Genomic DNA, 26304 nt, shown 5'->3' with positions numbered 1-26304 from the left:
GAGTGCAACGGCCGATGCTATGCCGATCCGAAGCCAGGAGCCTCTTCCGGGTCTCCCACGTGGGTGCAGGTTCCCAAAGCTTTGGGCCGTCCTCGACTGCTTTCCCGGGCCACAGGCAGGGAGCTGGAAGGGAAGTGGGGCCGCCGGGATAGAACTGGCGCCCATATAGGATCCCTGGGGTGCAAGGCGAGGACTTAACCACTTGTGCCACCGCGCCGGGCCCAATTATTATTTTTTAAGATTTATTTTTATTGGACAATCAGGTATACAGTGAGGGGGAGAGACAGAGAGGAAGATCTTCCATTTGCTGATTTATTCCCCAAGCAGCCACAATGGCTGCAGCTGCACCGATCCAAAGCCAGGAGCCAGGAGCCTCTTCTGAGTCTCCCACACAGATGCAGGGCCATCCTTGACTGCTTTCCCAGGCCACAAGCAGGGAGCTGGATGGGACGTGGGGCTGCTGGGATTAGAACTGGTGCCCATATGGGATGCTGCTAGGCCACCACGCCAGACCCTATTTTTAAAATTAAATTTTATTTTAAAAAAGATTTATTTATTTATTTTTATTGAAAAGGCAGATCTACAGATAGGAAAGACTAAGAGAAAGATCTTCCCTCTGGTAGTTCACTCCCCCAGTGGCCCCAGCAGCCGGAGCTGAGCTGATCTGAAGCTAGGAGCCAGGAGATTCTTCCACGTCTTTCACACAGGAACAGGGTCCCAAGGCTTTGGGCTGTCCTCCACTGCTTTCCCAGGCTACAGTCATGGAGCTGGATGGGAAGTGGAGCATCCGGGATACGAACCGGCGCCCACTGCAGATGCCGGCACATGTAAGGCGATGCTTTAGCCACTAGGTCATTGCGCCAGGCTCCATTTTTCCTGTTTAGATTGAGTGTGAGTAGAGGATTCTATTTGTTTTTACTTTTTAGATGAAGAAGTCAGTGTTCTTAAGTCTATAAATGAGGTTTATTTCAGTAATTCTTTCAGTAGCGATCATCATGTAAATATCACATTCACCCATTTCCTTCTGGCGAACATTTTCAGTGCTTTTCCTTTTTTATGGTCTTTGCTGTAATGACTATCCTGATACATGTCTTCCTTTTTTGTTAAGTTAAATTGTATTTGTTTTTAAATGCTTGTTACAGAGGTGAGGGGATTGCAGGCTCATGCAGGTCTCTGGGTGGGATGACAAGGGACAGGGCAGGAAGGTGAGGGAAAGACCCCATCCTCCCTCCCGCGACTGCAGTGCCCCGGGAGGGGGAGGCAGGGCGACCTGTTGCTGCTCCTTGCTGCCAGATCCCATCAGCACTAGGGGACAGAGGTGGCCCGCCGAGGGACCCTGATGGGAGGAGCGTCCTGAGGGTGCTGCTTGAGTAGTCTCGATTGTCCTGAGGTGCGCCAGGAGCGAGACCCCATGGCCCACACTTGCTGGCTCTCTGTGCGTTGGTATGCCCACGCTGCCCACACTTGCCGGCTCTCTGTGTGTTGGTATGCCCACGCTGCCCACACTTGCTGGCTCTCTGTGCGTTGGCATGTCGGTAGCGCTAGATGCTCGGTGGGGATTCTTCCTGTGGCCTTGTCGAACCCTCTCTTCCTTCCATCTTCTGCCGGGGCACTGAGGTCCCCTGTAGAATCAGAGGGGCAGCTGAGCTATCCTCCATGCATGTCCCCGTCTGCGGTCTTGCCTAACACAGAGTACGCAGTCTGCGCTCCAAGGCCAGACCGATGTCCCTGTGGTGTTGCGTGAGGTTGGGGATCGTGTGGGGTGGACCCATCCTGCTGACTCCTAAGAGACCCTGCTTGAGTCAGTCCCCAGACCCAGCTCTCGCATGTGCCAGCAGGTGCTTTGGCCTGGCCTAGCCTGCCCCCAGACCACGTGTTTAGACTGGGGTGTTGGCCTGACCCAGGGCGCTCCTCTGGATCCCCCTTCTGATCCACCCCATCTTGGCTCTGTCGATCACTGTGGGCGCAGTGGCTGAGTCTGTGGAAGCACCCCAGAAATAATTTCTTATATCAAACCAGCCCTCAGTGGCCCCTGTTCCTAGCTGTCTCCTGCCCCCAGCCTCAAGCAGTGTGCCTCCCCCTCAATGTGCTTATGGTGGCAGTGGGTGGTGCTGGAGTGGCACTAACTGGCATGCACCCATAGTGGCATGGCAGGTGCTCCATCTTATTCTCTTGAATTTTTTTTAAGATTTATTTATTTTTATTGGAAAGGCAGAGATACATAGAGATAGAGAGGACGATCTTCCGTCCGATGGTTCACTCCCCAGGTGGCTGCAATGGATTGAGCTGAGCCAATCCGAAGCCAGGAGCCTGGAGCTTCTTCTGGGTCTCCTATGCACCGCAGGTCCCAAGGCTTTGGGCCGTCCTTGACTGCTTTCCCAGGTCACAAGCAGGGAGCTGGGCGGGAACCAGGGCTGCCAGGATTAGAACCAGCGCCATATGGATCCCTGCGTGTTCAAGGTGAGGACTTAAGCTGCTAGGCTATCACGCTGGGCCCTCTCCCAGATGTTTAACAGAAAAAAGGAAAAAAAAAGAAAAAATAGGCAACTATGCTGGCACGGTGGCATGCTTAACCCAGATTTGGCATTAACCAGGCCCAGAATGCCCACCAGCTGCTGGCTTCTGGAAAGGTGTCCCAGTGTGACACCTGCCCAGGTATGAGGTATGAGGTAAGCTAGGCTGTTGCCTGCTGCTGGGGGATACACGTCTTCTGGAGTAATGGTGTCTGCAGTCCACGCAAAACTGTGTCTGAAATCAGTCTCTGAGCTCCTGACTAGAATTTAAGAAAGAACTAGGGCAGAGTAGAAAGGATCAGGGCATACCTTACAATGACTTAGCTCAGCTTCAGCCGTGTGTACTTGGTCATCATGCACGAGGGCGATTTCAAACAGTGCATGACAAATGTGTTTTCTTGAAAAAACCCGTGTGTGGATTTCAGAATCTTTCTGCACTAGAGTAATCGTGTCTTAGTCCCATTTTCCCACAAACATTTGGAAGGACCCTCCTAGGGCTGATTCTTACCATGTGTTCCGGCTGTGATCGCTGGTGAAGGGCCGGAAGTGGAGTTGCTGGGGGTGAGAGCGCCCGGCCCGTTTCCTCTCTCCTAGATGTCTGCTCCCAGCCTCTCCTGATAGCGCTTACGCAAGTTTGTGGAACGAAAATAGCATTTCCCGCACTTGTGCAGCACTTCGATAAAGTGCTGCTCCTCCAGGACGTGGGGTTCCTGCTGGTTTCCTCTGCGAACCTCATTTTCCTGGGCAGTAATGATGTGCCCTGGTTGTGATAGAGTTCCCATATTGCAGACTTTGGAAGTGTGGAAGCCTGTGCTTGTCAGGGCACCCCAGGACCGTGCAGGTGCACCACGCTTAGGCTGCAGGCCCCCCGTCCCCTCTGCTCCCAGCCCTGGCGTCTGCAGGCATCTGGATGGCCGGTCTGGATATGTCATAGAAGCGTGCAGCTAACAGGATCTGTTGTGTCCGGCCTCCCCAGCTCAGCCAGGGTTCTGTGGCTCATCTTGTTCCGTTGTATAAATACACCTTTTGTCCGTCCAATGTTGGGCATTTGCGCTGTTTTCACTTTTTGGTGATTGTGGATGAATTCAGCATGACTGTGTGGTTTTTGTGTAAGCATATGTCCTCAGCTCTGTCGGCTGTGCGTCCTAGGGTGGAGTCTCCGAGTCCTGGCAGCCTCATGACTAACCTTTCAGAGAGCTGCCAGAGGCCTTCTCAAAGCAGCTGTGCCAGCCCTGTACCAGGCCACGGTCTCCACGTCCTTGCCAACACTTGATATTCTCTAGAGATGTATTGATCTCCTTGGAAAGGCAGAGTTAGAGAGATAAAAGCCACTCTCCAGATGGCTGCAGCAGCCACGGGTGGGCCCGGCAGAAGCCACGAGCTTCATCAGGATCGCCCACGTGTTAGCACCTGGGCGCCTTCCGCTGCTGTTCCCAGGTGCGTGGACAGGGAGCTGCATGGGCATTGGAGCAGCTGGGACGAGAACCGGTGCCCACAGGGGCTGCAGGCGACAGCTTTACCTGCTGTGTCGTCGTGTTGGCACCATGTTTATCGTTTTGGCCACAGGCAGCCTAGTAGGTAGAAAGTGATATTTCATTGTGGTTTGGATTTACGTTTTTTATATGCTTAGTGATTAATGGAGTTGGAACATCTTTTTCATGTGTCTTTTGGTATTTGTGTGTCTTCTCAGAAGACAATAAATTAAATCTTTGTGTTAAAGATTTATTTATGCAGTTACAGAGAGAGAAAGAGAGATTTTCTATTCACTGGTTTGCTCCTCAGATGGCTACAGAGGCTAAGACTGGTCCAGGCTGAAGCCATGTGCATCCGGGTCTCCTATGGAAAGCAGGAAGGGCCCCGAGTACTTGAGCTGTTCTTTGCTGCCTTCCTAGTCGAGTTAGCAGGGAGCTGAATCCAAAGTGGCGCAGCCAGGACTTGAACCTGTGATTTTATGGGATGGTGGCATTACAGCTGTGTCTTAATCAGCTGCGCTGTAACACCAGTTATATGGACGCCGGTTCTAATCCCGGCAGCCCTGCTTCCCATCCAGCCCCCTGCTTGTGGTCTGGGAAAGCGTGGAGGACAGCCCAAAGCCTTGGGACCCTGCACCTGCATGGGAGACCTGGGCTCCTGGCTTCGGATCAATTCAGCTGTAGCTGTTATAGCCGCCTGGGGAGTGAATCAGTGGATGGAAGAACTTCCTCTCTTCCTCTCCTCCTCTCTGTATATCTGCCTTTCCAATAAAAATAAATAATTAAAAAAAAACCCCTGTTCATTTTTATTGGAAATGTAGATTTTTATAGAGGAGAGATAGAGAAGGTCTTCCACCTGCTGCTTTATTCCCCAGATGGCCACAATGGCTGGGGCTGTGCCAGGAGCCGAACCTCTGTCTGCGCCATCTCCCATATGGGTGGCACCCAAGCTCACGCACCGAAGCCACATTTGGCTGCCTTCCCGGGTACATTGGCAGGGAACTGCTTCAGAAGTAGAACAGTCTAGACTCCAACCACTGCTTTTATGGACTCTGTCATCACAGGTCGCAGTGTAACCCACTGGGCCACAATGTCAACCCTTGTACCTGTTCTGACTTTTTGAAGAGTTAGCTGGTTTTAGCTCTTCCCTGTAGGAAGCCTTTGACCTCTGTGAACTTCTGTATATTGTGTGAGGTAGGGATCCAGCACTGTTTTTTCTATGCGGAAATCCATTTTCGTGGCTGTTCATTTTTACTAGTATCCTTCCCACAGTGAATGAATTGTGGGTAAGTTCAGATTGCCTGTCATTAGCTTTCCATGTGTTCAGGCTAGAAACTTTATTTGGTTTCAGTATATTTTCTTTTTGCGTAGAATTTTCTCTTGCTTGAATTGTTATCAAATTTCTTCTAGCACAATAGCGGGTTAGGATATGAAAATAAAAATGAATAATATGATGAATGAGACTTGAATATAAATCACAGTTATGCTGTTTCTAAAATTAAAAATACAGTGTATGCAATATTTTCATCATTATAAAAAGTATGTTGGCTATAAAGGGCTTCAACTATGTTCTTTTTCTTGGGACTCAGCAGAGTTTTACGGAAAGCTTCTTTGCTCTGGCTTCTGTAATAATCTAGGCATTGGGAAAAAATCCGGTGCTCACCGATGAATTTACTTATTTTTGTCAACATTGGGTCCTCTTATATGCAAATCGAAAAGGCCTTATGTTTCAGTTACATGGCTGAAGATCCCAGCAAGTGGCATTAGGATAATGAGGCTGTGTGCACCTGGCGTTTTACATCGTTCCTTTCCAGCTTGGGAGCGGGTGGGGCCCGTAGCCCTTAGGAGAGCCTGAAGGTTCACGGAGCTCAGCTGTGTTTCATGGAGGCAGTGACAGCCCAGGTTCTTCCAGGTTCTTCTTGCTTTCATTTGACGTCTTTGTTGTATCCTGTCCTGTCTTTGGTAAAGATCAAAATGATGTTAATTTTTACACCCAAAATCAGCACAATGAATGTAAATGAAGTCAAATTTGTACTCAGGAGAACTTGTTTCTTAGCAACCACAGACAGCCAGGTGACCAGCTGGGCAGCCTGTGAGCCAGGTGACCGGCTGGGCAGCCTGTGACTGTCGTGATGGCTGGGACTGCGTGCCTTCCCCACACTGCTCCTTGTGCCTCCTACTGCGTGCCAGGTCAGAGCAGGCTGTCCCCTGCGAGGTGGCCGGAGCAGGTGCTGAAGGCTCACGTGGATGCTACCCAACCGTTTCCATTTCCCCCTGCTCACGTTAACATATTTTGTGTCTTCCTGTTCTGTAGGTGGCAGTCGTCCTGATGGACACCCAGGGAGCGTTTGACAGCCAGTCGACTGTGAAGGACTGTGCCACCATCTTTGCTCTGAGTACCATGACCAGCTCGGTCCAGGTGAGATCATGTGACTTGAGCAGGTGTTTGTAGGGAATCTAAGACGGAAGTTGGGGTGTCTCGTTCAGTGACTGCCCTTCCCGAGCACCCTGACGCTGTGCCCTTCCGCAACACTGTGACGCTGTGGGGATGCCCTCCGCAGACTCCTAGACACTCCAGAAGGAGTTCATATAATTATAAATAAAATGAACCAAGATGTGAAAAGTAGAAGTAAAAGTAAGTCACACGGAAAATGCGGATTTGGAAAACTACTTAGAAAACTTAGGAAAACCATAACCATATTTTATTTATCTACTTATTTTTTTAATTTATTTTTTATTGATTACATTGCATTATGTGACACAATTTTTATAGGCTCTGGAATTCCTCCCTTCCCTCCCCAAAACCCCTCCTCCCTCCATGGTGGATTCTTGTTGTATTACTACAGTTCAGATTCAGTTGAGATTCTTTCCTTGCAAGCATCTACAAAGCATAGAGTCCAGCATCTTATTGTCCAGATAAGTTCAGCAGTTTCTTGGGGAGACCGTCTCTGGTCTGAAGGTAGAGCCAACAGAGTATCATCCCAATCAATTAAAAACCCCGACATTACATCAGTAACAATTTATAACGTAATGGAATTAGTTGACATGGTATTGTGTAACCAGCATGTTAAAAGAGAGAGAGAAAAAAAGAGTGCAAGTTCTGAACCACATCCTATGACTTCTACATTGACATTACGATTATTAGTTTATATACAATTGGGTTCTATACACCTTAAAATGGCTATAGATTACTATTCAGCTGTCTCATGTCTATTTTAATTTAAGTATTTAGCAGTTCATAGCGTTGAAGCACGATTTTGCAGAACCTGGCTGTTTTTCAGGTAGTCTAACTCTATCACTCTAACAAAACATATGTCAACAGTTTAGGTGAACAGTTTTAGGAGGGGTGTGCAGAGAAATCTTCAAAACCCTAGTGAGGAGTAACTAATCTTCGTGTCCCACCCAGTGAGTTATAAGTGCATCCTCACTGCCCGTTTCCTGTTTCTAAGCTTTCCTTGCTGTTCTCCATCTATTCTAGGGTTTTTTTTTTGTTTATTTTTTTATGTGTTAGTTCGTTTTGAGGCGTTTCTGGAGCGATCCTGATGGTCATTACGAGAGAGGGTGGGGACCCAAAGTCGGAACCAGGCAAGAACCAGAGAAAGCTTCTCCCCCTAGTCCTGAAGGAAAGTTTACTGATTTGTTTCTGTAGACCGCTCAATGCTCCTAGTTGTCGTTCGGAAGGCCTTGGATCCTGCAAGGCAGGGTATGGGCTTCTTCCATCCCATGTGGGAGATCCAAATGGAGGTGGGTGACCTCAGAGTTCTCGGCCTCCGAAGGCACTGCAATTCCCCGTGGTCTCCTTGGTGGTTGGGATGTAGTCCTTGGAGCTCGTACTGATAGTCCTTGGTGAGGATCTAGGAGTCTCCAGGGTTGGGATACAAGCCTCCTCCTCTCCGCCTGCTCCACTCTGGGGTCCCCCCCCCGCCGCCCGCTCTGTGCATATGACCTCCTGTTAAGAGGTTGCTGGGTTGGCTCCTGATTCCCCCCATATGCCTTCATAGTTTTGTTATTGTCTAATGCTGATTTGAGTCTGTTGTGTATGAGTTACCAGTTATGATCCTGATAGGTTATACTTCCCATCTTCCTCACACCTTCTTGGGTGATGTAAGATTTCTCTGCTTATCTACTTATTTATTTGAAAAGCAGAGTTATAAAGAGAGATCTTCCATTTGTTGGTTCATACCCCAAATGGCTGTAATAGCCAGGGCTAGGTGCTGTAGAAGCCAAGGGCCTGTAGAAGCCAAGGGCCTGGGCCTCCATCCTGGACTGTCCCCTGGTTAGCAGGGGTCCAAGGGCCTGGGCCTCCATCCTGGACTGTCCCCTGGTTAGCAGGGGTCCAAGGGCCTGGGCCTCCATCCTGGACTGTCCCCCGGCTGGCAGGGGCCCAGCATTGGGGCCATCTTCTGGTACCTTCGCAGCTGCTTTGGCAGGAAGCTGGATTGGAAGTAGAATAGCCGGGACTCCAACCAGGGCTCTGCTGGCTTTGCAGGGAGCTGCTTAAACTACTGGACTGCAGCACCAGCACCAGAGAACCATGCTTTAGGTTATGGGATTTTGTAGTTTCCACCTCTTGTCCATAGTTTCCCAGACACAGTGTATACTGTTCTGGCTTTAATGTCCCACTCTGGCGTGCAGAACCTATAATCATACGTAGCTTCCATCTAGTGCTCACGGCTGATTTCAGGTGTCGGAAGTCAGCCGATCGTATCAACGTGGATTTTTGTTTCCTAGATCTACAATTTGTCCCAGAACATTCAGGAAGATGACCTCCAGCAGCTGCAGGTATGTGTCTCATCGGCTTGAAGTTCTAGGATCGAGGCTTTAGAACCGGGTAGTTGTCTAGCGGGAGACTGACATGTGATTGGGAATTTGTAGCTCAGGATGACCCGATTCGTGCGTGGGGCAGGGGTGGTCAGAGAGGCCCGCGCTGATTGGAGCAAGCAGCAGAGATGGTGGGTGGGTGGGGGGAGAGGTGTTCTGGGACAGCAAGTGGCAAGAAGAAAGCCCCTGAGCTGGCGGGATAAACCGGCAAGGAGGCCAGTGAGTGCGGCAGCGGGGCTAAGCGACGGTGCAGGAGGCGGTGAGGTCGTGGTCGGGCGGAATAGCGATGGGCTTTTCCTCTGAGTGTCCGTGCCGCGGCAGTTTGGACCTGGGAGGGCTGATGTTGCCTCACACTGTGGCTGCAGGGTTTACATCTTGGGCCAGCTGGAGGATGCGTAAGGACGCACTCAGCGAGACCATCCTGAGGCTCTAAAGCTCTGGCGAGAAACCAGGGGAGGTGGGAGTGTGGGCGTGGTGACAGGGCCTGGGGCATCACGGGCGTGGCGGGGCCAAGGTGAGGGTATGTGGCTGCCACTAGGGCATTCACTGGTGAGAACAGGGGCCAGGTGGGACGAGGTGGGAGTGAACAGACTCCGCCTCAGTCAGGTCACGTGACTGACTGAAGTGCCAAAGGACTTGGCTCAGGGTGATGGCCGACCCAGCGACTGTGTAAACACCCATGCTGAAAAGGCGGCTGACTCCCTTTGAGGGTCTTAAAAATGGGCTTAGGGGTGTTGCCTCTGTGTCAACACTTTTTTTTTTTTTTTTGAAATTTGTTTATCTGAGAGAGTTGTAGGGGGAGAGAGGGAGAGATGTTCCATGTCCTGTGTCACCCCTCAAGTGCGTGCAGCCCGGCCCTGCTGGGACAAGCTGAAGCCAGGGTGTGGGAACTCAGTCCAGGCCTCCAACATGGGCGGTAGGGACCCAGCGGCTGCCTGGCCTGCTTTGCTGCCGTCCAGGGCCTGTATCCCCAGGAAGAGAGTCAGGAGTGGGGCTGGCTGTCACACCCAGGCACCGTGACGCAGGGTGTGGGCATCCCAGCTCCTTGTCACTGCCAGGCCAGCGCCTGCCCCAGTCTGAGCTCTCTTTACTGCTTCCCCACCCTTCCCCTGCAGTTTCCTGTCCCTTGTTGGTCCAGTGCTTGGATCACAGTTTTTTTTGGTTGGAAGAAACCTTCGCGCTGACTGTGTGGTGCAGCTGCGGTAGGCGCTCCTCGCAGCTGAGGCCTGTCGCCGAGCCAACACCACGTTTCTTCTCCATGTCTTTGCCCCTGCTTGTTTTGGTTTCGGTTCCTTTGTACCAACAGGCTCCTGGTGCTCTGGGTCCTGCCCCGTGTCCTCTTCGGGAGCTGCGTGTTCCTGCGGTCACTGACCCGAGCCTCTCCTGGGCAGGCGTGCGGCTGTCACCTTTGCCATGTCTTGGCAGCTTCTTACTTGGCGCCTCAGCTGGATCCCATTGGAGCTTTGGTTATTTCACCCCTCAACCTTTGCCGTTCTCCAGCCGGCTCTTGAGAAAGGATGTGTGGGCGGTAGCTCTTTCTGAGGTCTTGCAGATCTGAGAATCTTTGTTTTTTAAAGATTGATTGATTGATTTGAAAGGCAGAGTTAGTTACAGGAGGCATGGAGGAGGAGTGAAAGAAAGACTGCAGTGGCCAGCGCTGTGTCACTGAAGCCAGGACCCTGACACTGAGTCTCGCACGCGGGCGCAGGGCCCGAGGACTTGGACCACCTTCCACTGTTTCCCCAGATGCATTATCTGCTCAGAAGTGGGGCGGCCAAGGGAGGAACTGGCTTCACCCACTGCACCCTCTGAAAATACCTTACTTTTACACAAGAATTATTGAATGAAGGTAAGTTTCATTTAGAATAGCAAAGGCACTGGGGCTGGGGCTGTGGCATAGTGAGTTAAGCCATTGCCTGTAACTCCAGCATCCCATATGAGTAGTGGTTTGAGTCCTGGCTGCTCCACTTCTGATCCAGTTCCCTGTTTCTGCATCTGGAAAAGCAAGAAAGGATAGCCCAAGTGCTTGGGCCCCTGCATCCACGTGGAGGACCAGAAAGACCTCCTGGCTCCTGGCTTCGGCCTGACCCAGCACTGGCCGTTGGGCCTATTGGGAGGTGAAGCAGTGGATGGGCACTCTCTCTCTAATTCTGCCTTTCAAATAAGCAAAATAAATCTTACTACCCTCCTCAAAAAAAAAAAAAATCACGCGGGCATTGCCTCACTGCCTTCCAGGCTCCAGCGTGGCTGCCGCAGCCCCAGTGGTCGGAGCCCCCTTCCTTTTCATCCCACCTGTTGGCTCTCTGATTTGGCTTGAATCTTCATGGCGACTGGTTTCCCTGCGGGTTTTCCTCCTCCTTGGTAAGCGTGTAGGTGGAAGGTGAGATATTATCCGTGTTGCTGAAGCTGAGTCACAGTAACACGTCGTTAAAGAGCAGCCTAGCGAGAGTCCGGCAGGGCTCCTGGAAAGTGAGGCCATGGCAGCAAGCAAGGAAAGCATTTATATCAGAGGGGCTGGCGTCGTAGCACAGAGGGTTATGCTGCCGTTGGTGGTGCCAGCGTCCTGGGTCAGAGTGCTGATTTGAATCTCAGCTTTCAATCCAGCTCCTGGGTGACGCGCCTGGGAAGGCAGCAGCAGACGGCCCACACACCTGGACTGCTGCCACCCACGTGGGAGACCTGGATGGCACTTCTGCCTCCTACCTTTGTCCCGGGCCAGCCCGGGTGGTGACGGTGGCCATTCGGGGAATTAGCCAACAGATGGCAGATCTCTGTCTGTCACTTTGGCTGTTTTAAGATAGGTAAAACAAATCTCTTTAAAAAGTATACATACACCATAGGAAGTTTCCCTAGCAGGTTGAGTGAAGATCCGAAGAATAGAGAATGGCAGAGCAGTGGAGAGAGAGAGAAGAGAGAGGAGAAAGATACGCAGTGGGAGGACAGAGGTGCGAGAGAGGGGAGGTATCCCACAAGAGGGCTTCACGTGCTGGCAGTGGTAGATGTTGAGATGCAAGGCGTTAGAGTGGAGGGGAAGCGAGGACAGACAGCAGGGATGCAGGGTGCTGCTCTGACGGAAGGGCAGGTGTATTTACATGCCCGTGGCTTCCCTCAAGGGGCCCCAGTCCTCGGCCCCCTGCAGGCAGAGCGGGCCACCAAGCACACGAGCTTCCTGGTGAGAGAGCGGGACTCAGGCCGGGCAGCACCTTGAAGCTCTCCGTCCGCTCAAGGGAGCTGAGGCGACTTCTGGCCCCGTGTCTGTGCTTGAACTTAACGGGCTTGTTTCCAGGAAGGTGGGGGACTCGCTGCCAGCCTCAGCTGAGCGTGGCACCCTGGGCTAGACTGTGATTTGTCCTTTCCAGGTGTCGGGTAGGAAGGTAAGCATTGGCCCATGTGTAACAGGGACCAAAGGAGCAAGAATGGGAGCTCCTGCAGGGTTGAGGGAGGGCGGGCAACACTGGCATTTACCGGGTCTCCTGCCGATGCTTGGGCTCCCGGCCTGGCGCCAGGGGCTGCTTGGTCTGGTAACACCGTGTCTGGAAGGCCTTGCAGGAATTCCCCCCGTTCTGCGCCTAGCAATATCTCACAGGAAGTGGAGCGAGGGAAGAGAAATGGCAAGGGAATTTGTGTGCATCCCCAGAAATAACCCGGTGCGCGTGTAGACCAGACGGTCCCGGCCGGGTTGCTCTCCTGGCCTGTCAGCTCTATCCTGGCTTGCTTCCCACACTCCCTGAATCAATGAAGTGTCTTATGCGAAGACAGGAGCCTCTGTTCCCACGCCTTGCTCTGGGGGCCAGGAAGCAGGTGGGGCGAGAGTGCAGAGTCTGGAGACTTCCAGACCTTTCCTTCATTGCCACACTCCGGACTCGAGGTAACTGTGTGCTTGTGTTTTCTGAGGCTCCCGAGGATTCTTCTGAGAGAATCTTCTAGATTCCTGGTGGTCCCCGCTTCTCTCAGGTTCCTTAGTGCTACAGAAGGAGGCAAACCCGAGTTTTTGTCATCAGTGTTCTGTTCGGAATGTCTAACCATTCTTGTCTGCTCTCGCACTATCTGTGGGTTTGTAACTTTGAAGCCTTGCTTGGGTTTGTGAATAAGCAGAGCTGAATGTTCGCGTGAACCCTAATCTTATCCGGTTTAGTGATCTTGTTTTAGGTAGACGTCTTCACTGAGCAGGAGGCACGTGAGTTAAGAGGTGAGGGAGCTGGGCCTGGCGCCGTAGCCTAGTGGCTGGCTGAAAGCCTTGCCTTGCATGTGCTGGGATCCCATATGGGCACCGATTTTAATCCCAGCGGCCCTGCTTCCCATCCAGCTCCCTGCTTGTGGCCTGGGAAGGCAGCAGAGAACGGCCCAAAGCCTTGGGACCCTGCACCCGCGTGGGAGACCTGGAAGAGATTCCTAGCTGCTGACTTCCGATCAGCTCAGCTGCAGCCTTTGCTGTCGCTTGGGGAGGGAACCAGTGGGTGGAAGAGCTCTTGTCTTTCTCCCTATAAATCTGCCTTTTAAATAAAAATAAATCATTCATAAAGAAGAAAGGCCAGGGTGGCTGAATCACACTAATGAGTGGCTTTTTCAATTTGTGTTTGATGTTATTATTTATTTTGTTGAAAAGGTAGAGAGAGTGAGTGAGGTGGGCAGAGAGGCAGAGAAAGATCCACCTGCGGGTTCCCTCTCCAGATGCCCCGGGGCACCGGGACCGGCCAGGTCAAGGCCAGGAGCCTGTGACTCATCCGGGACTTCCACACGGTGGCAGGCACCCCCAGACCGTCCCCTGCTGCCTCCCAGGGGCCAGTCGGGAGGGACTCCAGCCCTGGCCCTCGCTGCTAGACGCGCCCCTCCCACGTAGCAGACGCACCGCTGTGCCCAGTGTCTGTCTCGGGACCAGCGTTTAGACCAGACGAGATGGCAGGGTTTGGAGTAGAAGTGGTGTAGGGCCTAACCACCCTCACTGCCCACGTCGGCCGGTCTGCTGTCACTGGGGTGGTCTGCAGGGAGCGCTGGCTGTGTCGCTGTCCTGCAGAGATGGACTTGGTGCACGGAGCCGATAATAACACATGGACTACTGACTGATGATCAATAGCTGAAATTTACTAGTGGCAACAGACTTTATACACACGGATAAGGGTGGAGGTATTGAGCTCATCAACAAACCCACCAACTGTTTCTCTGTTTTTGTCTGGAAGTCCTTTTGTCTTGTATATTCCACCAAGTGTTCTCACACACACACTGTCCACTCACCTGTTATACAAACGATATCCAATCAGGTATACAAAAGGTGGCCATTCGGTTGTTCTCATGCAAAGGATGTCCAGTCACACAAAGGGCACCCACTCAGTTGTTTATCATACAAATATTGTCCAATCAACTGTAATCCTGTGCTCGCTGACCTTCTAGGGTCACAGTGTCCTCCAGGCTGTGCACGGGGGGCCCCTTGGAGCTGTTGGAGTATCTCGGGCCATGTCGGGGGTGGGGGGAGCACGTGTGGTGGTTAGAATTCTGGATTTGCCCGTGAGCCGGTGTAGGATGTGACGGGGCCACAGCCGAGCCGACTTCAGGCTCGGTGGCACTTGTGGTGGTTAGAAACGGCACCTTGGCCCCGTGTGAGCAGTATCTAGCTTGTTAAATGAGCGCTTGGCTGAAGAATGACAGTAGAGCTATTTTAAGTAGTTTAGCTTTACAGAAACCAGAACCCTTTTTCTTTGTTTCTTTCTTCTTCTTTTTTTTTAATAGCTCTTCACGGAGTACGGCCGCCTGGCAATGGATGAAATTTTCCAGAAACCCTTCCAGGTAAAATACTGATGATGGGAGTGTGAATGACATGTGGTTTGAACACTCTCAGATGGTTGAAGAAGCGTAAAAAGGAGAGTAATGCTTTATTACATGTGTCAGTGATCTGAAGCCCGGATGTTGGCGCCCGCTGTTGAGTTCTTGGGGATCGCAGCCAGGCGCACTGCATGCCGATGCGCACCGGGCCCCCCGCTCTGCCACCACGCGGAGCCCAGCGCTTGCTTGCCACGCCCTCTGGCCCCTTAGGGCACGTGTGCGCTGGCCCCTGCTGTAGATGAGGGGTGCCTGCGGTGTGTCACTCAGCAGCAGGTCTGATCTGGGGACCCAGCTGACCGTGATGCTCTCTCCCTTGTCCCTCGCTGTGTGCTGAGTGCAGGACTTACCGTTTTCTCGTGTCTTCCTTCTGTCCCAGTTAACCCGCACCAACAAAAAGGACGGACCGGAGAAGTTAGCCTTACGTTTCAGCTAGTTCTGGTCCTTCCGATGTTATTAAAATTTCTAAGTGATTACACAGTGGATAAACCCTGGGGCCAGCATCGTGGCTTGGCATGTTATCTGTTACCTGCAATAATGGCATCCCGGGTAGGCGTCGGTTTGGGTCCCAGCTACTCCCTGTTAACGTCCCAGGGCAGGTAGCAAAGGATGGAGTAAGTGCTTGGGCCACTGCACCCACACGGGAGACACGGGGGAAGCTCCTGGCCGCAGCGTGGCCGGCCCTGGCCGTTGGCAGCCATTTGGGGAGTGAACCTGGAGACGGAAGATGTTTCTCCCTGCTTTTCCTCTCCCTTCCCTCTCTTTTTTCCTCTGCTTTTCTCTTTTCCTCTCTTGGTGAACTCTGCTTTTTAAGCAAGTTTTTTTCTTTCTCTCTCTCTCTTTTTAAGGTCAGACTATTAGGAGGAGATACAGATCTTCCATTTGGTTCACTCCCCAAAAAGCCACAATGGCTAGTGCGGGGCCAGGAGTCTCTTATATGAGACTCCAGGAGCTTCCATCCGGGTCTCTCATGAGTGGCAGGGGACCCAGAAGCTGGGCCATCTTCCGCTGCGTTTCCTGGGCTGTTAGCTGGGAACTGGATAGGAAGCGAAGCCACTAGGACGTGAGCCAGTGTTCAAATGGGATGCAGCGTTTCTGGTGGCGGTGTTATCAATAACAGCAGGTGCCAGCTGCAATGCCACAATGCCAGCCTCAGAATCCTTATAAAAAAAAAAAAAGAAAGAATAGGGAAATGCTTCAATACAGTTGTCCGCTTGGAAGAAGTGTCATCCCACTGTGGAATATTCCGGCTGTCCTGAAGATGCCTTCGCGCCCTCACGCTGTGCTGTGTTCTTTCCCCGGACAGACCCTGATGTTTCTGGTCCGGGACTGGAGCTTCCCTTACGAGTACAGCTACGGCCTGCAAGGGGGCATGGCGTTCCTGGACAAGCGTTTGCAGGTGAGCGGGCGCGTGCCCTCCCGAGAAGTTAGCCGGGGTCACGGCCACCTTCTCATCTGCCTCTGGCTGTTGCATTTAAAACAGATTGCTGGACGTGATCTTCAGGTGTTAAATATGTATGAGTCTTAGCACGAGCCAGTATCATTTATTCATGGTGCGTAACGCGCAGGGCGGTGGAGAAAACCCGCGGCAAAAGCCCAGGCTCTGGAGACAATTCCATCTCACATCACAGATTCCGTATGTGTCCGTACAGTGTTGTGTTCAGTTTTTTTTTTTTTAAAGATAGTTTTATTTGAAAAGCGAATTTACAGAGAGAAGGGGAGACAGTAAGAGGTCCTTCACCGGCTGACTCATTTCCCAAATGACTGTAAGGCCAGAGCTGAGCCGCTCAGGAGCCACGAGCCTCTTCTGGGTCTCCCACCCAGGAGCAGGAGTCCCACGACCTGGGCCGTCCTCAACTGCCTTCCCAGGCCACAAGCAGGGAGCTGGATGGCAAGTGGAGCAGCCAGGACTAGAACTGGCGCCCACACAGGATGCCGTTACCTGCAGGCAGAGGATTAGCTTGTTGAGTGCTGGCCCCTGTATTCACATTTTAAAAAGTTTTGTTGTGTTTCTTCAAAATTCTCATTTGTTTTGGCATGGGCATAAACAGGTCCAGCCTGTTCCCCGAAAACCGAAACACTGGGCTCCTTTGTCAGTCGCTTCCAGGCGGTCAGATCCTCCCTCCTGCACACTGCCCTCCCCTTGTGCTCAATATTTGCACAATATTCTCTTCTAAGAAATGCCTCACGCCTTGCGTTGTGTTAGCTGTGGGAGCCAAAGGCGGGTGGCTGTGTGCCTGCCTGCCTCCCTTGTCACCCGAGGGTCCCCGGTCTCCGCGTGCTGACTCACTGGGCCTCGTTGCAGGTGAGGGAACAGCAACACGAGGAGATCCAGAGTGTCCGGAACCACATCCACTCGTGCTTCTCTGATGTCACCTGCTTCCTCCTGCCGCATCCGGGGCTCCAGGTGGCCACAAGCCCCGACTTCGATGGGAAACTGAAAGGTGTGTGTCGCTACACATGGGAGTTGACATGACCCCGTGAGCCACGCCGCGAGCAGGGCCTGCACCTGCCTCGTCTCCGAGGAAGACTGCTCTTCCAAGGCCAGGCTGTGTTCTCGTGTGCTGCGATGGTCAGAATTTGTTTACTTTAGTTTCTGAGCCTTCTAGAAGCATCCACTCATGGTCTTTCCAAGGGATACACTGTGGTTACTGGTTTATAAGGGGTGCAGGCGCTAAATATAGGAAGACTAAACAGAAGCTGATTTGTTGGGTACATTAGCTCCTGCAGGAGAGAGAGGCCCCGGCTGCGTGGCCTTGCTGTTCTGTCTCACCTGTGATTACGCCACAGCCTGAGGCTGGGTCACGTGCTGCTGCCAGGAAGTGCCCGTCAGCTGGCACACGAGAAGACTCTGAGTCGGGACTCAGGGGTCCAGTGACCTCATGGAGACCTGAGTCACTGAGTAGCTGGCCCGTGGTTTACACACGCAGTAAACTGAGCGCTTTGTTTATAAGCTTGTCCAAGCCCCCCGGGCTGCCCGCCTTGGAGACCACGGAGTGCCCCCACTGTGCCACAGACCTGGGAGTTCTGTGAAACCAGGCAGAGCTTCGTCCTACCACTCCCGCCCTCTGTCACACGGGAGGTTCCGCTGTGAGGCTGTGCCGTCTCGGTGCCAGGGGAGCTTGCCATCCAAGTGGGAAGGAGTTCATAACCCTGTTTGTCTTCAGTTCACAATGCATTTTTTTGTATGTCCTTGTCTGACGCTGGATGCCCATCCCCGCCGAACGGAATGTGGTCAGAGAAGCAGAACTGGCCTTCACCTCCCTGGGGTTGCTCCCTGAGCCCCTGCAGTGGCTGGCAGCCATCCTGAGGAGGAGGCGGAGGCCTCCAGGCCCGTGACGCAGTCGCTGAGCCGCCCAGGCCCGGCCTTGGAGGGAGGTCGGCCTGGGCAAGCGCTGGAGCCAGAGCCTTGCACCTGCAAAGCCGCTGAGAGGGAATTTTCAGAGCTGAGCAGGGCGAGGGGGTGGAGGGTGCGTTGGTGTCTGCGTGCGCAGGTCACGGAGTCCTGTGCAGCTGTGGTGGCCTGTTGCTGGTCGCGCTTTTAGCAAGTTTATCACTGATGGGGAAGATATCCAAGGGGTTGCTTTTTTAAAATTTTTTGTTCTCTTGTAAGACTTACTTTTATTTATTTGAAAGGCAGGATGAGAGTAAGAGAGAAATATAACAGAGAGAGGGGGGCAGGGCACAGAGATCTTCCACTCACTGGTTCACTCCCCAGATGTGCACAGCCGGGGCTGGACTGGCCAAGGCCGGGAGCCTGGGGTGCCCTGTGAGTCCCCCAGGAGTGCAGTAAGAGCCTGGCCCTGAGCCGTCACGCGCCACCGGGAGGCGGGAAGCTGCGCTGGAAGCAGGGCATTAACTCTCAGACCCTGGCAGTCTCGGCGCGCCAGCCTCCGAGACAGCGCCCACGCTCCACTGCAAATTCTTTCTTTTTTTAAAAAAGATTTATTTGTTTTTACTGGAAAGGCAAATATACAGAGAGGAGGAGAGCCAGGAAGATCTTCCACCCGATGATTCACTCCCCAATCAGCCACAATGACTGGAGCTATGCTGATCCAAAGCCAGGAGCCAGGAATTTCCTCTAGTTCTCCCACGCGGGTGCAGGATCCCAGGGCTTCAGGCTTTCCTCGACTGCTTTCCCAGGCCACAAGCAGGGAGCTGGATGGGAAGTGGGGTCTCCAGGATCAATACTGGCGCTCATATGGGAAACCAGCTTGTGCAAGGCAAGGACTTTAGCAACTAGGGCACTGCGCCAGGCCTGCTTGCTTGCTTGCTTGCTTTCTTTTTTTTTTTTTTTAATATTTAGTTTATGTTTATTGTGAAGGCAGATTTACAGAGAAAGGAGAGACAGAAAGATCTCCATTCATTGGTTCACAACCCAAGTGACTGCAATGGCCAGAGCTGAGCCAATGTGAAACCAGGAGCCAGGAGCTTCTTCTGGGTTTCCCACGTGGGTGCAGGGTCCCAAGGCTTTGGACCATCCTCGAGTGCTGTCCCAGGCCACAAACAGGGAGCTGGATGGGAAGTGGAGCAGCCAGGACATGAACTGGCACCCATAATGGGATTCCAGCACATACAAGGGGAGGATTTAGCCATTGGGCCGTTGTGCTGGGTCCAACTATTGATTTTCAATAAGCTCTTAACTGATTGAGAGGCAGAGAGAAAGGGGGAGTGTGTGTGTTCTGTCTGTTGGCTCAGTTCCCAAATGCCCACAGTCGCTGGGTCTGCAGCCGGAAGCTGGAAACGTATATGGGTTTCTCCCGTGTACTTGGTCTTGGATGTGGACAGGGAAGCCCAGCTACTTGAGCCAGCACTGCTGCCACCTGGTGTTGGTGTCCTGCATGTGCACCCCAGGGAGTGTTTTAACTGTTAGGCCAAATGCTTGCCTCTGACACGTGGTGTTTGAGGAGCTTGTTAATTACTTTAAAAATTTTTTAAATTTACTTTTATTTGAAAGGTTAATTTATATATAGAGAGAGTGTCAGAGAGATCTTCCATCCATTAGTTCACTTCCTAAATAGTTAAAATGGCTAGAGCCACACTGATCCAAAGCTGGGAGCCAGGAGGAGCTTCTTCCAGTTCTCCCACACAGGTGCAGGGTCCCAAACACTAGGACCATCCTTCACTGGCTTCCCAGGCCATAAACATGGAGCTGAATGGGAAGTGGAGCAGCCAGGACATCCAGCATCCAAATGGGATCCTGATGCTTGAAGGTAGAGGGTTAGCCTGTTGAGCCACCATGTTGTCACCCTCCCCCTTTATTTTTTTTTTTAAAGATTTATTTATCTATCTGTTTATTTATTTATTTTATTGGAAAGGCAGATATACAGAGAAGAGGAGAGATAGAGAGGAAGATCCTCCGTTGCGTCCCAGTGACCGCGACAGCTGGAGTTGTGCCGATCCAAAGCCAGGAGCTTCTTTCGGGTCTCCCACACGGGTGCAGGGTCCCAAAGCCCTGGGCCGGCCTCGACTGCCTTCTCAGACCACAAGCAGGGAGCTGGATGGGAAGCGGGGCTGCCGGGATTAGAACCGGTGCCCATATGGGATCCCAGCACCTGCCAGGCAAGGCTTTCAGCCACTAGGGTACCACGCCGGGCCCAGGTTTATTTATATCTTTTTGTAAAAGGTAGATATACACAGAGAAGGAGCGATGGGAAGCTTGTTAATCAAATTCTTTACAAATTAAATTCCTCAACTTGCTGCACGGTGCCAACTCCCCCGGAAGGAAAGCCACGTGTGTGAGTCCGTTTCTGGTCCTATAACAGAATAGCTGAGGCAGCTTGCTTATATCTGGCTCACATTTGTGGTCAGGTTCAGAGTCCAGATGTCAGCACAGGCTGCCCAGCGAGGGACCCCCCGACACATGGCAGAGCAGGGCCAGAGGAAGGATCTCCAGGCAAGCCGGGAAGTGGAGCGTGGCCAGGCTCCACCTGGGCCTTCCACTGCCAGCCTCCTGCACGACGTCCCCACGGCAGTCCCCAGCTCCCTAAGGACCTCTCTCGGGGTCCTGCCTCTGACATTTCCTCCGGAGCAGGCCGTTAATACGTGGCTCTGGGGCAGGGATGGCATGCAGACCCACGCCCCCAGGTGAGCCTGTGCCAAGCTTGTGGAGCTGCACCGCAGGCGGAAGCAGGCGCCGAGGAGTGCTGGCTCTGAAGGGTGGGCTCCGTGCTGCAGCTTGGGACACCTGCACTCCGTTCAGGAGTTCTGGTTCAAGTCCCGGCTGCTCTGCATCCAAGCCAGCAGCCTACCAGAGCACCGTGGGAAGCAGTGAATAATAATGACTGGGTGCTTGGGTCCCTGCCACCCACGTGGGAGACCTGGACGGAGTCCCAGGCTCCTGGCTTCACCCAGGCCTGGCCCCGGCTCCTGTGGCCCTTTGGGGAGTGAACTAGCTGATTTTTCTGTCTGTCTCTCAAAGAAATCTTAGCAAACGACTAACCAGAGGGTGAGGATTGTGCGATGTGCTCACCTCGGTAGACTAAGGCCACCTGGTTTGTTGTGTCCTTCCGCATGGTCCTGCAAACAGACATTGCTGGTGAATTTAAGGAGCAGTTACAGATCCTGATCCCGTATGTGTTAAATCCCTCCAAGTTAATGGAAAAGGAGATCAACGGCTCAAAAGTGACCTGTCGGGGACTGTTGGAGTACTTTAAGGTACATGTGGTTTTTTTATTATTATTGTTAAAATGTTTGATTCTTGCTAAAACTGGTGTATGCGTGCAACTCATCATGGTGGATTTAGGCGTTTCTTTCCCCGGGTTGTGGGGGTTGCTGGGAGAAGAATGTTCAGAGACCCAAGTGTCCTTCCAGGAGTAGGCCACTGGGTGGCAGTACCGGTCTAAGAGCCCCGTGGGCGTCCCCCGCTCTTAGAGGAGCAATCACAGGAACTGCCACGGAGGCAGCGGCGAGAGCAGCGTGCACGGGCCTCGCGTGGAGTCCTGGCCCCTGCTTAGGACTATCATGTGAGCTGAAAGCGCAAACATGCACTTGTAGGGCTTGCTGTGTTTCCGCTAATCTCCCCCCGTTGTCGCTCGAGGTGTTTAGGAAAACTCAGCTGTGTGGTCACCAGTTTTAAAATGTGAATCCAATTGAACAGAACAGCATCCTTTATAATCTTTTTTTTAATGTTTGTGTTCTAAGGCATATATCAAAATTTACCAAGGGGAAGATCTGCCTCACCCCAAATCCATGCTTCAGGTAAGGAACTCCTCCGACTTTTGAGTGACACCTGCCGGTCACAGGCGACAAGCCTCTCCTTTCCCGGTCGCACCTGGTCTCGGCTAGGTCAGGGCGGCAGTGTGACCACCTGCTGGCCTTGCCCGTGGGTCCACCTGAAGACAGAACGGCCTCTGCTCGTGGGGCCTGGCGTTCCCAGGCAGGACAGCCCTGCCCCTGTGGAGCAGCCGGGGCCTGCTGCGCGGCGTGTCTTTGTATGGAGCATGTCCCGACACACGTGTTCATGACTCACGGGTCAGTTTTTCACCATTTTTGCGTGGAAGCTGTCACTTCGTGACGGCAGATTGGCTCTGACCTTCTCTGCCCAGGCACTGGCAAACGTCGGTTCCTTTAGGAGCAGGGCGTTGCCACGGCGGGGCCAGGCCGGGGACCAGCGTCACGGAGACCAACGTGTTCGTCCTCCTTTTTCTTTTTTTGGCTCACACTGTTTCTTATGTTTAAAACCAGAGCCAAGGAAGTGATATTTTCCTCGATTTTTGGAGGTCTAACTTGTGTTAATGATTTTCACAGATTAAAGAATGTAAATTTTTTTTTTTTCTGGTTGAAAATCTGGCAGAACGAGCGGGGAGGGCGAGAGCCTGGCCCGTGGGAATTGGCGGAAACGTTCGTCACAGTTCGTCCTTTGCTTTTTTTCTTAAAAGGCCACTGCCGAAGCCAACAATTTAGCAGCGGCAGCCTCTGCCAAGGATGTCTATTACAACAGGATGGAAGAGGTAGGCTGGGGGGAGGCGGGGGCGGGTAGTCGGGGTGTTTGGTGTCTCTGGCCCCGGGGGTGGGGGCTGGCTTCGGAGCCCCAGACTCCACCGACTTAAAGCAGCTGCAGACACGGAACCGGGGCTGCTGTTGGGTACAGTAGGTTAAACTGCCGCTGTTTGAGTCCCAGCTGCTCGGCTTCCAGCCTGGCTCCCTGCTCGTGCAGCTGGGGACGCAGCAGAAGAAGATGGCCCCGGTGCTTGGGCCCCTGCCCCCACACGGGCACCCTGGCTGGAGTTCTGGGTTCCCGGCTTCGGCCCTGCCCAGCCCCGTCTGTTGGCGTTCACCTGGGAAATGAACCAGCAGATGGAAGACCGCTTCCTCTCCTTCAGTCACTGTGCATCTCAAAGAAATAAAAGACATAAAAAAATAAATTCCAAAACAAAACACGAAAGCCAAGTCGGGAGGCAGCAAGGCTGTGCCCAGGCCTGCCTGGTCGCCAGTGCTTCTGGTCACCACTTGGCATGCCATGTTAGCCTGGTTCCAGGACTTGCGCCGACCGCATGCGAAGCAGCGCCCACATGGATGCTGGCACTGCCAACAAGGACCAGCCTGCTTCACCACAGTGCCAGCCCACAGAACGTGAATGTCTAATACCCTTTCTCTAAAGATTTATTTTTACATTTGAATTGGAAAAGCAGAGTCCAGAATGAGACAGATCTTCCATCCACTGGTTCACTCTCCAGATGGCCACAACAGCCGAAGCTGAGCCGATTGAAACCTAGGAGCAGGAGATTCTTCCAGGTTTCCCGTGTGGGCAAAGGGGCCCACGGACCTGGCTCATCTGCTTCTCTCCCAGGCCACAGACTGGGAATTGAATGGGAAGTGGAGCAGCCAGGACTAGAATTGATGCCCGCATACGATGCCAACACTGGCAAGCAGAGGACTAGTTTGTTGAGCCACCATGCTAAAATACCCCAACTGCCAACTTTTTAAGCTTCTGACTGTGGCACTTGCATTCCACATGGGCACCAATTCAAATCCTGGTTGCTCCAGTCCCCATCCAGTTCCCTGCTAATGTGCTGGGAAAGCAGCAGAGGATGGCTCAAGTTCTTGGACCCCTGTGCCTGTGTGGGAGACCCAGCTTCTCCTGGCTTTGGATCGGCTCGGCTCCGGCCGTTGCAGCCATTTGGGGAATGAAGCAGCAGATGGAAGCTCTCTCCCTCTCTATTGATGTACTTTTCAAATAAAATACCCAAAGTCACTTTGTTTTTAAAAATAGGAAACCGTTGCATCCCCGTGTCTTTTGGCTGGTGTGTGAAGGGCTCACCACCATCCTGGCGTCCTTGCGTCCCGTAGGTTTGTGGGGGAGAGAAGCCGTACTTGTCCCCAGACACCCTGGAGGAGAAGCATTGTGAATTCAAACAGCTGGCTCTGGATCATTTCAAGAAGACCAAGAAGATGGGCGGGAAGGACTTCAGCCTGCGCTACCAGCAGGAGCTGGAGGACGAGATCGGCGAGTTGTACGGCAACTTCTGCAAGCACAACAGCAGCAAGAACGTCTTCAGCACGTTCCGCACGCCCGCCGTGCTCTTCGCGGCCATCGTGGCGCTCTACCTCGCCTCGGGCCTCAGCGGCTTCGTGGGCCTCGAGGTCGTGGCCCAGCTCTTCAACTGCATGGTGGGGCTGCTGCTCATCGCGCTGCTCACCTGGGGCTACGTCCGCTACTCGGGCCAGTACCGCGAGCTGGGCGGGGCCATCGACGTGGGCGCCGCCTACGTGCTGGAGCAGGTGAGCGGGCAGGTGAGTGGGCGCGGTGGGCGTGGAGGGTTAGGGTTGGGGAGGGGGTGGCTAAGTGAGAGCAGGCACAAGAAGCGTCCCTTGGTTATTTAAGTTTCCTGTTAGGCATTAGTCTGTTATACCTTGTTAGGACAATGGGCATCTATTCCTGATAATTTATTTTCATGCCTAAAGATGGCCTTTTGTATAGACAAGGTTTCAGCTTCGGGCCTGGCATAATAGCTCAGTGGCCAAATCTTCGCCTTGGAAGTGCTGACATCCCATGTGGATGACGGTTCATGTTTTACCTGTTCCACTTCCCACCCCGCCCCCTGCCTGTGGCCTGGCAAAGCAGTCGAGGACGGCCCAAAGCTTTGGGACCCTGCACCTTCATGGGAGACCCCGGAGAGGCTCCTGGCTCCTGGCTTCAGATTGACTTAGCTCCGGCTGTGTGGCCATTTGGGAAGTGAGCCAGTGGATGGAGGGTCTTTCTCTCTGTCTCTTTGAAAAATCTGCCTTTCCAATAAAAACAAATCTTAAAAAAAAAAGCTTCAGCTTCAACACGCTCTGTTGCTCATGGGAATCCCCACTCCCGTGTCTTTCTGTCTTCTCCTTGCCATTAATTTGCTTCAAGAACTCTTGGGGAAAAAAAATGAACTTAACATGGTTTCCTTTTTGAGTCCTGCTCCTTTAATTTTTTTTTTAAAGATTTACTTATTTTTACTTGAAAGACAGATTAACAGAGAGAAGGAGAGAGAGAGAGAAAGAGATATCTTCCATCTGCTGGTTCACTCCCCAAATGGCCACAACAGTAGAGCTGAGCCAACCCAAAGCCAGGAGCCAGGAACTTTTTCTGGGTCTCGGTCATCCTCTGCTGCTTTCCCGGGTTCTAAGCTGGGAACTGGAAGGGAAGTGGAGCTGCCAGGACCTGAACCGGCAGCCATATGGAATGCTGGCACTTGCAGGTGCAGAATTGAACCACTGTATTGTTGAGCCTGAAGTGCTGCTGGTTTCGAAAATGGATGACATTTCTTTCATTTAGAATCTTGCCACAGTGCTCAGGGCTCTGATGATGATGTTCCCCCCAGGGGAACCCCCTTTGGGGGTTCATCACTCAGAGTAAGAGCAGGTGGGTCAGGTCAGCCGGGCGACTCGCTGCAGGGACTGGCCACCTCCCCGAGGGCAGCTGCTTCCCGTGCCCCGCATTTCCCTCTGTGTTAGACACGGGCGGGGGAGGCACAGGTGTCCGAGTCCGTCTCCGCTCGTGGCGCTGTGTGGTGTTCTGCTAACTCACGTGTGGAATCCGTGGACTCTTGCCAGGCGTCTTCTCACATCGGAAATTCCACTCAGGCCGCGGTGAGGGAGGCCGTGGTCGGGAGGCCGCCTGGGGAGAAGAAAGCCCAGTAGCGTCGTGAGACCTGAACACCCGGCGACGACCGGCCAGCAGCACCAGCGGGCCGTCGGAGGAGCTCCACCCCGGGGCCGGGGGCGAGCTGTGTGCCTCGGTGCTGGAATAAACACCCGGCTTCTGCGCGGTTCCAGATCCTTCGACTCAACTTCCAGTTCCCTCGGAAGCCTTTGCTTGCCTCCGGCCCAGATCCAAGCCTATGTCTGTTTTCTTATTACTCTCTGCTTTGTGCACTTTAGGGGGCGGGGGGAGGGGCTTGAGGACATGGTGCAAGTGCCACCTCCGTCCTCTGAGTGCTATGCTAGTGCCTTGGGCGGGGGCCGGCCGGAACTGCTGCTGCACTGTATGGGGTGGTGGTGAGGGGCAGCCTGAGCAGGGTGGGTGCCCCGGTGGGTGCGGGTGGCGGTGAGGGGCACCCGAGCGGGGCAGGTGCCTCGGTGGGTGCGGGTGGCAGGGAGGGGCACCCCATGCAGGGTGCATGCCCCGGTGGGTGCAGATCAGCACTGCTTTTTATAGCCTACTCTTTCCTAAAAGTTTACAAAACTTAGAAGAGCTAAAGAACCAC

At 53.0% G+C, this 26304-nt stretch overlaps 1 protein-coding gene across 2 annotated transcripts in view; it reads left to right on the top strand.

The window, feature by feature from the left end:
• ATL3 (atlastin GTPase 3) overlaps positions 1–25866 on the top strand; it is a 43413-nt gene extending 17547 nt beyond the window's left edge. Inside the window, exons 4-13 of one of the 2 annotated variants that reach the window (XM_040970694.1) lie at positions 6300–6404; positions 8717–8767; positions 14531–14587; positions 15927–16019; positions 16926–17064; positions 21150–21277; positions 21764–21820; positions 22501–22572; positions 23912–24343; positions 25652–25866. In XM_040970694.1, the coding sequence (XP_040826628.1) occupies positions 6300–6404; positions 8717–8767; positions 14531–14587; positions 15927–16019; positions 16926–17064; positions 21150–21277; positions 21764–21820; positions 22501–22572; positions 23912–24343; positions 25652–25738 (1221 nt within the window). In that variant the 3' untranslated portion in view covers positions 25739–25866. Of the gene's footprint in view, positions 1–6299; positions 6405–8716; positions 8768–14530; positions 14588–15926; positions 16020–16925; positions 17065–21149; positions 21278–21763; positions 21821–22500; positions 22573–23911; positions 24356–25651 lie in introns of both variants that reach the window. The other variant, XM_040970693.1, reaches the window with a different exon arrangement.
• Positions 25867–26304: the final 438 nt, after the last annotated feature.

This window comes from Ochotona curzoniae, unplaced genomic scaffold (genome assembly GCF_017591425.1).
Source record: "Ochotona curzoniae isolate NIBS_2020 unplaced genomic scaffold, NIBS_Ocur_1.0 scaffold_4937, whole genome shotgun sequence".
In the NCBI taxonomy this organism is placed as follows: domain Eukaryota; kingdom Metazoa; phylum Chordata; class Mammalia; order Lagomorpha; family Ochotonidae; genus Ochotona; species Ochotona curzoniae.
Note: the sequence above shows the minus strand (reverse complement) of the source record. Positions and strands in the feature narration are given on the sequence as shown.